The sequence below is a fragment of the Biomphalaria glabrata genome, chromosome 16, assembly GCF_947242115.1.
Source record: "Biomphalaria glabrata chromosome 16, xgBioGlab47.1, whole genome shotgun sequence".
NCBI lineage: Eukaryota > Metazoa > Mollusca > Gastropoda > Planorbidae > Biomphalaria > Biomphalaria glabrata.
This window is the reverse complement of record NC_074726.1, coordinates 17268149-17281049: the sequence shown is the minus strand read 5'-3', so window position 1 is coordinate 17281049 and position 12901 is coordinate 17268149. Positions and strand designations below refer to the sequence as shown.

General features: G+C 35.2%; 1 protein-coding gene across 3 annotated transcripts in view; it reads left to right on the top strand.

Annotated features, from left to right (window-relative positions):
- LOC106058453 (transcription initiation factor TFIID subunit 5-like) overlaps positions 1 to 12901 on the top strand; it is a 63938-nt gene that overhangs the window by 12572 nt on the left and 38465 nt on the right. For all 3 annotated transcript variants that reach the window (XM_056014373.1, XM_056014374.1, XM_056014375.1), the window contains 4 exons: positions 999 to 1108; positions 3839 to 3917; positions 6309 to 6387; positions 6517 to 6640. In XM_056014373.1, coding sequence (XP_055870348.1) covers positions 999 to 1108; positions 3839 to 3917; positions 6309 to 6387; positions 6517 to 6640 — 392 coding nt within the window. The remainder of the gene's footprint in view (positions 1 to 998; positions 1109 to 3838; positions 3918 to 6308; positions 6388 to 6516; positions 6641 to 12901) is intronic.

The window sequence follows — 12901 nt, the reverse complement described above, 5'->3', positions numbered from 1 at the left end:
CTGAGTTGAGAATTTTTTTCTCAATTATATACATATACCTTGAAATTTTAAAGAAAATCGTTAGAGCCGTTTTCGAAATAAAATTCATATATACGCTTTATTGCCAAACAAACAAAAATCTGAAAAAAAAGGGAGGGGGATAGAATTACTTAAACCAATGTACCGTTTTATTTTTTATATAATTTAACATATTTGAGTTTATTTTAAAAGGCAATAGGTATCCATCTGTGCTAGCGAAGTTGCTCCCCGAGAAAAAACCTCGCACTGAAAGAGATAAGAAGTTTGACTTTAAATAAATAGAATATTGTAACTGTTAATTTTTAATTAAAAAATATATATTAATATGGTTAATTTTACGCATAAAAAAATAAAAGTTCCCCTTTCAGACCCTGTGGTTTTAAGGGCAGATGATGTAAAGGTCATTTGTTTCTGTGGCCTACGGTTAACAAGGGTGTTATGTGGCCAGCACAACGACCAACCGCCTTTACTTTTCCTTAACTAATGTCAGGTACCCATTAGAGCTGGGTGGACTCAGAGGTGCCTGAAGATCCCAAAATTAAAAATCCCAGTCTTCACCAGGATTCGAACCACGGTCCCCAGTTCGGAAGCCAAGCGCTTTACCGCTCAGCCGCCGATCCTCAGCCTTTTACATATATAGGCCTAAATTTATTTATTTAACTGTTATGTGTCTACATATCTTTGTAGATCTAGAATTTATATTTCAATCATACTTTTTGGCAATGCCATGACAGGTTTGTGAAATCACTTTATCAGTCTAAATGCTCATGAACCATTATTTGTGAGCCGATATTTTGATTTTATATATTTATAGTTAAAAGATCCTATTTTATTTTTAAATAAAGGGTATTAAATTCTTTATTACAAACTTTATCATAATTTAATATCTTAATGATATAAATAAAAATATGAAATAATTAAATAAATTTTTTAAAAATTTTACAAAATGATTTTCTAAAAGACTGTTTTTATATCACCAGGAAACAGAACAGTTGCTGAAGCAAGAAGCAAAAGTCAACGATGATGATCTGAGAGATGAAAATGACAAAAAAGCTGAAGTATCTCAAGCATTAGCTGCAGTGTACAAAAGGTTTGAATTAACATTATAAAGCTATTTGGCACATAAATATAAATTTAGATTTTTTAAATAAGATATTTTTAAATGGCTATTTTTTGTTGGATTATTTAAATGGAGAGTGAAATTAAATAAGTCAGGATTTGTAAAATTAAAACCAAGTGAAAACATAGGAGATATTATCATATAGATAAACAAGAAAAAGGGATCCAAAAACTATTAGCTAAAATAAAATCAAATAAAGCATGATGACAGATGATTTTCCAGCCGGAATACTAAAAAAAAACTAAGCGATGAGCTAGCATCAGTGTTCAAAATACTTTTGTAGGTATCACTTAATCAGGGTAGAGTACTGAGGAACTGTAATGAAGCTCCCCTTTTTAAGAAAGGATATAAATCTTATCATGGGGGTAGCCAGGATTTTTTTTCGAGGGGGCGGGTCTAGCCTCTCCCCCCCCCTACCCCCCAGGCGAAATATATATCTGTGTGTCTGTACATAATTAATCTTTATTACATTCTGACCTTTCATTTATTGTGCACTAGAATATTTCTTCCTAGAGTTAGTGGAAAAATTGTAGACTCCCCGCCCATGAATTCTACACCCATGAATCTTATCTAGTTAATAACAGACCAGTATCACTTACCAAGCATCACATGTAAAATATTAGAACACATAAGGTTGCACTATCATAAACCACTTACATATTTGTTCTGTTCTCACAGAGAAATAAGTTTTTGTAGACAATTAAACATAAGAATTAACAGAGACTAAAAGTTGATAAAAGTAGACATTGAAAACTATCATTTTATTACGTCGCATCCTTTCAAGTAATATATTAGCACATCCTTCCTTTTTAAATTCTTAACAACAATACAGTAGATAGATAGCACTATGCTTTTTTCACTTTCAGTTGACAGTCACCACACTTATGTCTACAAACCTATTAAGTACTTAATCAAAAAACATGAGTAGGTCTAGGTTGAGAACATGATTCTTCAAAACAATGCTGGAGAATGAAGCAAAACTGCAATGAAAACAAAGTATATGCTATTTAACTTTGGTCTTGCACCTGTGTTTCCAACAATGGCAAAAAGCCACTGATGGAGTTTCTACCTGGCATTGCAACCAACTTGAGTCTGTGACTATCTGTTTATATGAAATAACTGATCAAAAAGTAATTTTAAAAAATAAGATAATAAATTTTGGCACTATTTTGTCATGGGCGGTATTCTGTCGCTAAAATTATCCCCTTAATCTAATTTTGTAATATATCCCATTATGTGTAGAGCTCCAACAAACCAATGATTATGATCAGTAATAAGCGATCTTTCCCACCACTTTATATCTGCAAGTGGCTATATAAGTAAGAAACTTTGCACATAGGTTAAATTTAAATCTATTGTATTATATAAATATAGATCTAATTTATACAGGTTGCCAGCGTAACACAGGAGTAAATCTATTTACAGCTTTTTTTTTTCATTGTTGCATTAAATGAAGTAAATTGGTACGAACCTGGGTTTTTTAAAGTTCCAATACTTGGTGTATAATAATAATACAGCACCTACCTAAATAAATTTTGTTCATAAACCATGTACCTATATATATGTCATAGTATATATAAGTCTTTAGTTTTATCGAATATATAATTTTTGTAACTAATCAGGTAAAAATAAACTTTTGTAACTTATTGTATACAAAAAAAATTGGGCTATATGTGACTGACGCATACATAATTTTTACTTGCAGCAACATAGCCTATTGGTTGATACTATGTATTATGGGTCACTTCATGTGCATTATTATTATTCTTATTATATAGAGGCTACCTACCTAGGAGAAGGAAAACTCTGAATTCAAACCTCTGTTGCCTTGCAGCTATACTCAATCATGGGAAAAGCTTTGGGAGTCAACCAGAGGAAAAATCAGGAGCTGGCGACCCTAAGGCAGTTTGCAGCACCCAGTGCTACACCATGGCATAACCTGAGACGCTGCTGACCCCAACCTTTTTTGGCACTGCTGTTCCTTTGGATACATCATCTGCATGGAGGGGGGGGGGGGGGGGACTGATGTATGGGCGACATTGTTCTGATCACAGCTAATGCCCAGGCATTCATCTCATTTCCATGAGATGATCCATAGTCGCTTCGCGACTGAAAGAGGCCATAGATAGATATAAATCAACGCGGTGAACCTTTACATCTTTTAAGTTTTCTTTGTTAAGATTTGATTCACAAATTATATGCCATTGCAGTAAACAGCAGTGAAAAATCCAGACATGACCCCTAAAAGGAGGACACTGCCTCTTTTTGCCAGACGTTTTGTAACACTACAAAACAGGTCCACTACTTGCTGAACACAAGGATGGTCTTATGATAATCAAGCCCTTTACAACCCTTTACAAACATACATGCTTCAGGGACTCAAATGTCTCTCACCCATTATAAATTAAACTTTATTTAACCTGCAAATTCTACTAGGAGAAATAGTTCATTGTATATTTTGGAAAATAAATTTTGGAATCTTAGAATGCAGAAAAGTGATGTGCTCTACCTCCTGCCTTTTGTATACATAATTAGATTTATTACATTTGTGGGTATATTTTATGCTGAGACATTTACTTTTCAGTTGGCCATTGGCTGGAAAATAAAATTATTTTTTGTTAGAATAGATATATTCTGAACTACTAGGCCTACTACTGGCACAATATTTATAGTGAGAACTTCTTACAATTTTCTTTTTAGTGATGATGATCCAAGCTTGTATGAGGACCTCTACAAAGATTTAAAAACATTTATAGATTCCTGTCTTGATGTTCATAAGGTGATAACTATTCATTAGAGTTTTTTTTTAATTTATTAGCAAAAAATAATATGAAGTTTTAACTGTACTATGTAGATTCACTTAAATTGAAAAACTGAAGCACCAACAGAAGCATACAAATTATTCAAGTATAATATTATGTGTTTATAGTTTTAATACGCAATTAATCTGAATGATTAAGTTGTTGTAACTTTGATAACTGAAATTCAATCAGCTTTAAAGTGTTACAGTGGAGCAGTTTGAGCTTGAAGCATAGATTAAAGAAATTATTCCTATGTATAAACAGCAAAAAAACTTATCTTATATAATACAGACATTACTTCAAAAAAAGAAGATGATTATGTTCTATGCGTCATGCATCTAATTATGCATTTTGACCAATGACTTAAATTCTGCCAACTCACTGGTTTTCCTGGCTGGCTCAGGCAACCTATTCCATGCTCTAATAGCACTAAGGAAGAAGGAGCATTTGTACAAATTAGTCCTTACATATGGAATGAGGAATTAGATGTTGTTTTTGGAATTGAAGATTATGGTTCATTTTTAATGTTTTAATTTCTACTTTACTTTTGAGTCTTCTTTCCTGAATGCTTTCTAAATTTAGTGATTTTACTAAAGATGTTACTCATGTCTAGGAAAGTGGAGAACCATCAGAGCCCTTCGAAGTATCTAACTGGGTAAAACAAGGCTGTGTCCTAGCACCTACACTGTTCAGTATCATGTTCTCTGCTTGCTGACAGATGCATTAACAAACAGAGAAAACAATGGGATAAATAAAACATACAGATTTGATGGTGGCCTATTCAACCTGAAGCAGTTCAAAGCAAAATCAAAAATAAAATCAGCAGTAATCAGGGACTTGCTATTTGCTGACAACTGTGCCTTAAATGCCTGCTCTGGAAATGATCTGCAGAGCATCGTCTGTGACTTCTCAAGAGCATGCTCAGACTTTGGCCTTACCATACACAAAAAAGACTGTCCACTGCTCTTAAATCATATCCATTTATCTTGATGCTTGGATCCGAGGAGGCTTTCTCTGGAGCAGGCAAATTCTATTATTGGCCTAACCAGGGTTAAATAACATTTTAGTTTTATGTTCTTATTTGATTTATAGAAATTTCTTTTAATAAACCCTAATGCTTTGTTTGATTTTCAATATTTTAATCAATATGGGGATTCCATGACAATTTTTCGTTTATTATAACACCTAGGTATTTTGCGTCTTTAATGTGTGTAACTGGTTTAATATGAATAAGATGGGTGGAATTTATTTGTTTTATTTTTTTTGTTACTCTTAATAACTGACATTTTTCTGGGTGGAAAGACATGCTCCAATTTGATTCCCATTTCTGTAATTCATCTAATTCTCTTTGTAAAATTTCTATATCTTGTGTTAATTTTATTGTTCTAATATATTATGCAATCGTCTGCAAATAATCTGACTTTTGTTCCTGAACTAATGCAATTTGGTAAACATTTACCCGGTATGTAAATGTGGACCTAAGACTGTTCCTTGAGGTCTACCTGAGTTTACTGTTATTGGTGTTGTAATGGACCATAAATGCTAAAATATTTTAATTTTTTAAGCAAACTATGGTGGTGAACTTTGTCAAAAGCCTTGGAAAAATCTAATAAGATAGCATTTATTTGCTCACTATTAACAAACATTACTATTTATCACTCTCCTTTGTACAGAACTGGTTTGACACTAATTAATGAGTTAGAGGTATGGATTTACAGAGAAATCAGTCAGGCTACTGAGAACTTTCAATGTATTTTTACTATGAATACAAATGATCTTGCTACAGAATTGTGCCTCTACTAAAATCGAATACATCAGCTTGCCATTCTGCTTATGAAAAAAAACTTTTTTCATAACATAGTTTATTATTGATAAGTTGGAATTACATATAAAAAACTACATTGATATGGATAAGCTAAATTCTTTACTATTCAGTCTGTGAGATATGAGCTTATCTTATGAAAATTTTCAGGAATGCTTAGAGAATAGTATGGGGATACCTGCAAGAGGAATTAGTTTTAGATGGAAGGGTGGTTTATTTTTTTAAATACATAAAACAAGCAATTTAGATATAGTAGGTTTAGTGGTGTTTCTTATTTTCTTAAATGTATTTCTAGAAAAAATAGTTAAATGTATTAAATATTACATAGGATTTTGATGAAAAAAAAGTCAACAATATTTTTGTATTTTCTTAGGAACTTTCCATTATGAACATTTGAGTAGCTATAAATTGTGGAAATCACATAATTTTCACTTCTGTTAAATTTAAATGAATGCTTAATAAAAATGTCTTTTTATTCTTCAAAGCTACCATTAGGAGAAGGCATACTAATTACATTTAAATGATTTGTTCTCTTTTAATTTGTTAGGTTGAACTTTCAACAATTTTGTATCCAATTTTCGTTCACATGTATTTGGAATTGGTATACAACAATCATGAATGGAATGGTAACAGATATTAATTTTTTATTAACTAGATAAATTTAAGAAATGGTAATAGAACTTAGTCTTTGTTCATATTATATTACATTCATTGTTTGATTTGAAGTTGTAATATAAATCCATTTTCATTATTAGCTGCAGAATTTTATGCTAAATTTTGGCAAGATCAAGATGAGTATTATCATGAAGATCTGTCTAGATTGGCTTGTGTAAGAAAAAAGGAACATATGAATGGAAACCAACTGCTGGAGAGTTTCAAGTAATTAAATCTATATTTTACTACATAACTTGTTTTGCACTTAGAATATATATATTTTTTTTTACAGCAAACTACAGTTTCCTTCATTTTCATACCATTGTGATAGGGACAAAAAAACAACAACAAAAAAAACATGCATCATAAATACTAATCCAGGGGTGGCATGGCTAAATGGACATGTGCAGATGTTTAGTGGACCATTACTAAATAGCATGACGCTAAACAGTGCTCCTCTTTCTAAGAACTTTTGGAGCTCAAAAGTGCCCTACTTCTTTTCTATCAATGTGTCCTCTTTCTGCCTTCATTACCCATTGCTCTGTCTCCTTATATAAAAAATCAACCTACGTCTTCAGACCAGACCGTTTGCCATGGACTGGGACAGGTAAAGGTAAATAAAGAGAACCTTGGCTCTAAAAAAATGTTCTTCTAGACCTGAGGCCTATATTGCACTTTCTGGGTCAACTGGCTGGTCATGCTGAGCTACCACCTTGGGTCATTGACCTATACTGGAGGGTGGTGGCTAGAGGGTCAATCAGGGAGCTGCTGTATTGGATGCATCGGCTGAATATAGCACCTTTGTAGCGATGGTAAGCTCATTCTGGACATCCGAATGGCTCGCCCCCTTGTTTGACTAGGGTGGGGAGCACAGGTGTCAATCAACCATAAATATCTATGGATAGCACAAAAAAAAAAAAAAAACTACTTGTCCCAGATTTAGGTCTGGGCAAGAAGTGGAGAAGAGAAGAAAAAAAGGAGGAGGCCACAAGAATTCGTGCTACCTGGCCATCATTTCTGGTCGTCAGATGCACAGAAGAGTGTAAAAGCCTGACAAAGATGAGCCCTTTTCTCATCTACAAGGGACTTAAGCCTAAGTGTGTATTAAAGCTGCACAAATCGTCTGAACTTCTTGTAGAAGTTGATAGCAAGCTACACTTTGATGGGCTTCTACGATGCAGAAGAATCCATGTGCTAGTCATGCCACACAAGAGTCTGAACACCAGCAGAGGTGTTATCAGCTTTAGAGACCTGCTGGAATGTTCTGAGAAGGAAATAGTGGAGGGATTGAAGGAGTCACCCATGCCCGGCGCATTACCATGTGTAGTGACGGTGAGGAGGTCAAAAACGCCACTATTATCCTCACAATTGGAACTAGGACACTCCCAGTTCAAATGCCCAAACTGTCACGCTGGCCACTCAGCCTACTCCAAGGACCGCCCTGTGTGGAAACAGGAGGTTGCTGTGCATGGGTACAAGGCAAGAAATGGATATACCTTCAGTCAGGTGAAGTCTGCTGTATTGGCTCTACCCAAGGGCCCATTCAGCTTGACAAAAACCTAGGCCCAGGCTGTGTTTAAGATAGGAAAATCCATAGCCACGTAGACAGACATATCAACCCCACCATCTCCTCCTTCTCCAACTCTGAAGAAAACACCGCCATGAAGCACACCTCAAAGCTAAATAAAAGCAGCACTATTGTGAATAGGACATGGAGATTGAGCAGCATGAGAAATCCATCACTCCTGGAAAACCTGGAGACAACATGTCTGACTCAGGTCCTACTTGGAGAACCCAACTCTGTCTCCTTATCTTAAAATCTCCTTAAGTCTTTAGACCAGTCCATTTGCCTTGGACTTGGATGGGTAAGGGGAGATAAAGATCTAAGTTCTTTGAGACCTGAGGCCAAACAAAAAGTAGGAGATGCCTGAAGTGAGGGAGCAGGAAATAGCCTCTGCTATAATTGGTGAGATCTTTCCTCTCCATCCAAATTTAAGTAAAAAAACACTTAGGTCACAGAAATTAAGGGAGCCTTCCAAGGCCTAATAGCTTCAAGTAGGTCATTTAGAATAAGCCACAGATTCCAGGATTGTGCTGTGGAATTGTAGAGGCCTCAAGGCCAATTATGAGGAAATGCAGCTACTGATGGACTCAGAGACTACAGGAAACATTTCTGAAAACCTCAGACAGTATTAGTTTCAGCTGTTCCGGCTCATAAAGTAGAACTGTTGAGAGAGCATCAAGCGGAGTTTTTATCCTTGTGAAGGACAGCTTCCTTAATGAGAGGGTAGAACTCCAAACCACACTTCAGGCCCAAGCAGCTACGATAACTACACAAAGTTATCACTAGCTGCAGCTTGTATCTACCTATAGGTGCTCCATTGAATCCAACAGACATTGAGAACCCAATAGAACAGCTCCCTTGACCCTATATAATCCTTATATAATAATGCCCATAACACTGTGGGGATCCAACAATACTTACATAAGAGGTTGTATGCTGCAGGATACTCCACTATGATTTATGCATACTTAATGATGCATCATGACCTACTTGCTTCCAGGAACTGGATCTTTTACATGCATTGACCTCATCTTTAAATGGTCGGTAAGCAATGACCTACAGGGAAGTGACCACTTCCCAATCATCATTGCTAACAATGCCGCCTCATTGGGACGATCTCAGCGGTGGTAACTTAATAAAGCTGATTGGGAATAATTCCAAAAAAGATGCTCCGAGGATATCACAGAAAATATCCTTAATGGACAGAGTCAAGCTGATATTTTTGCTAGCAAGCTACTTGATATTGCCAGGAAAGTTATACCCCTAACCTCCACAAACCCAAAATGGCCTATCAAACCATGGTTCGATGCAGCTTGCAAGAGTGCTATCGGTTATAGGAAAAAAAATCAAATGCAATAAGGCATTTGAAAAATCAAGGATGAACTGTTATGTCCCCCAGAGATATAGCTGACTGCCTTGCATCCTCAATAGCAGATAAATCACCCACTGCACACTACACTCCAGAATTCCAAAAAGTTAAAATCAGGGAGGAAAGACATCCCATTGATTTCAGATCAGAGAACAATGTGAAGCTGTTCTCACTTGAAGACAAATCACATGACACAGCATCAGGAGAAGATGAAATCCACTATCAGTTCCTCAAGCATCTTCCTGAACCCTCATTGACAACACTGCTAAAAATCTATAATTGTGTATGGCAAACAGGTGCTTTCCCAAACAGTTGGAAGAAGCCACAGTTATACCAATACATAAACTGGGAAGAGATGGGTTAGACTCATCTAACTATTGCCCAATAGTACTAACAAGCTGCATCTGCTAAACAATGGAAAGGATGATAAATAATAGGCTGGTCTTATTCCTAGAGAAAAATAAATTATTCTCTAACTACCAGTGCGGATTTTGGCAGGGGCAGAAAACAACTGACCACTTGTAAGGCTGGAACCTTTTATCAGGACTGCATTTATTAGATGAAAACATCTAGAAGCTGTATTTTTTTATATAGAAAAGGACTATGATACAACCTGGAAACATGACATTCTATGGGACCTGGATCTTATGGGGCTTAAGGGACACCTTCCCTGCTTTGTGAGGGAATTCCTAAAGGACCGGAAATTTCAGGTTTGAGTGAGCAACTCCGCTTCTGGCTTATGACCACTTTTGACCTGGCAATGGGTGTAATCAGGGCAGCATTCTTTCAGTAGCTCTGTTAAATATAAAAATAAACAGCAGTATAAAGGCTCTGTCCCCTGGCATAGAGTGCTTTCTGTATGTTGATGACTTTGTCATTTTTACATATGGCAAAAACATAAATACTTAAGAAAGGAAATTACTATTATGTTAGACTCCAAAACTGTTAGTCTGCATTTTTGTAATTTAAGGGGAATTCATTCAGACCCTGATTTATTTTTATACTAAAAGAAGATCCCTGTTGTTAAAACTAATAAATTTTTAGGCCTTACCCTAGATTCAAAATTAAATTTTTTCCCCCATATTGAATAACTAAAGAAGAAATGCCACAAGTTAGAGTACTCAGCAATATGGACTGGGGAGCTGACAGAGATACCTTCTTGCTGCTTTATTGGAGTCTGATCCGATCCAAGTTAGACTATGGATTCATAACATATGAAGCAGATAGGAAATCGTATCTAAAAATACTTCAGTGCATACAAAATGCTGCCCTGCAGCTCTGTCTCGGCACTTTTCATAAATCACCATTCCCAAGTCTCCATGTGGAGGCTTGAGAACTCCCCATGGACATCAGAATGAAAAAGCTTGCAATATAGTAAAGCTAAACTCCAATCCTGCTTTCGACTCCATATTTAAAGACCAACTGAAGAGGTTTTGGGGTCAGACGCGGAAACCGGTGTGATACTTTTTTTTAGTTTCATAATGCTTAAAAAAACATACATACGAAATATTAGACATATATTCTTTGTAATTATTTAGATATAATGTGCGTTTTAGGGACTATAAAATTTCACAATCTCGAAGCCATTCGAGATCAGTATTTCCCAGACAACCAAGGTCGATGACATAGTATAGGGGAAATTAGGTCAAATTTTTCAGTTTATGGCTTAGCGTATTTCCCTATTCCTTTTTACAGGAATGCCAGTTTCTGAAAACAAAGGCGACTAAAACACACCAATAAAAAGTGGATGTTAGAGTTAGGGAAATTAGGTCAAATCACGCAATTTATGGCTTTGCATGTTAGATCTACTGTTTGTCGGCTTATTCTTGATCTAGTCAAGCGAACAGCGTTTCAGCCCACGCAGTACCGCGCGCCTCAGTTCACATGTTTCGTTTTAGTCAAGTTACACAATTTATGGCTTATGTTACTGCCTCAGGCTTATTCTAGTTCTAGATCTACTGCTTTTGATCAAGAGCTAGATCTTTTCTCGGATCATTGTATTGTTATGTTGACCCTGAGAAAATTCTGGGCTTTATCTGGGAGGTGTGGTTGACTACGAAATTTGATTTGAGATAGGGTAAAGTAATTGTAAATATATATTTACAACAGATTTGTATTAGATTATATAAATTTTTTATTTTTTTTTTACTATCTGAGCTATGAATGGACCCTATTGTTAATAACTTAGCTGTATAACATTTAGATCTTGAGCTATAACGGGGAAGTAAGCCTTGAGGGTTTATGGGTACTACATAGCCTAAATTGTGCCAATTTGCCAAAACCCAAAAATATCAAAATATGGTGTTCATGGGAAATGAGAAATGTGCTCATCTTTGACCACAAAGGAGGAGATATATATATATGGTAATGACCATGTCAAGTTTTTTTTCTTGGTTGTAATTTGTTGATGGTAGCAAAGTATTTATTAAAGATTTTAACTTTTTTTAAGGTTTCTTAGTGACTTTTATAGGTTGTGGGTTTGTAGCTAACTGGTGCAGTAGCTTCCAGGCTTTTTAACCATCCATGTTTAGGTCTAGTTGCTCACATGTTGTAACTCCACCATCTATCCCAGTGGTCCTAGCCTAAACCAAATTAATTGTAGATCTGCCTCTACATCGTTAATCCATCGTATTTGTGGTCTGCCTTAGAGTCGCATGCCTTTTGGTTTTTGCTGGTACCAGTATACAATTTTTGTTCCTATGTTCTCTGGCATTCTTTCAAGGTGACCTACCCAGCAAAGTCTATTTTTTTTATTTCTGTCAGTATTGGTGATATATCTCATGGTTAGTGCATGTCCTACACCCATTTTCCTTATTTTTTAAACAAAGCTCATATTATGTGTGATTTTATCAATAATTTTGACTTGATCATATAATTAATTTGTTATAGACTAGACAGTATGGTAGAAATTCATTAATTTGATTTTCATTTATTAATTTTTTTAAAGAAGAACCTGAATCAGCTAATAAAATTTTTTATTTATTTGTCATCTCTGCATTGATGTTTACCTTATGGAATCGATCTCACCATATTTTTCAAGAAGATTCTTTTACTATAAGGAATCATCTCTGTTGGTTTTTCTCAGTTTTATTTTGAAGTACCCTTACAATTTGAAGACCTTTTTCATACAGGAAGTCGCTTACACCTTTTTTTTACAAAGCTTATATCAACTCTGGTTGGCTATCTGGTAAAAAGTTTGTACACGTAACTTATATCTCTGACACCCAGTCTCGGATCAAGCTGAAATTTCGCACAATTATTTCTTTTAATTGACAACACAAGAATCAATTTTAAAAATTACCAATTAGTTAATTAACAATTGGTAATTAAATATTTTGTTTGGTATCCTGAAGAAGGGAAAAAAAAAGTGTATTTGGCTGAAGTGGTAGTATAAACTAAATTAGTCCCCTTTATAGGTTGCCACTCTAAATTGAAACAAACAATTATAACTATACAGTCTTTTCTAGTTGTAATTAAAGTACCTCACTAGTAGAGTGGTTAGCACATACATTGGCATGAGGAGACTGAGCAACAAGTTTGAATTCAGGTCATT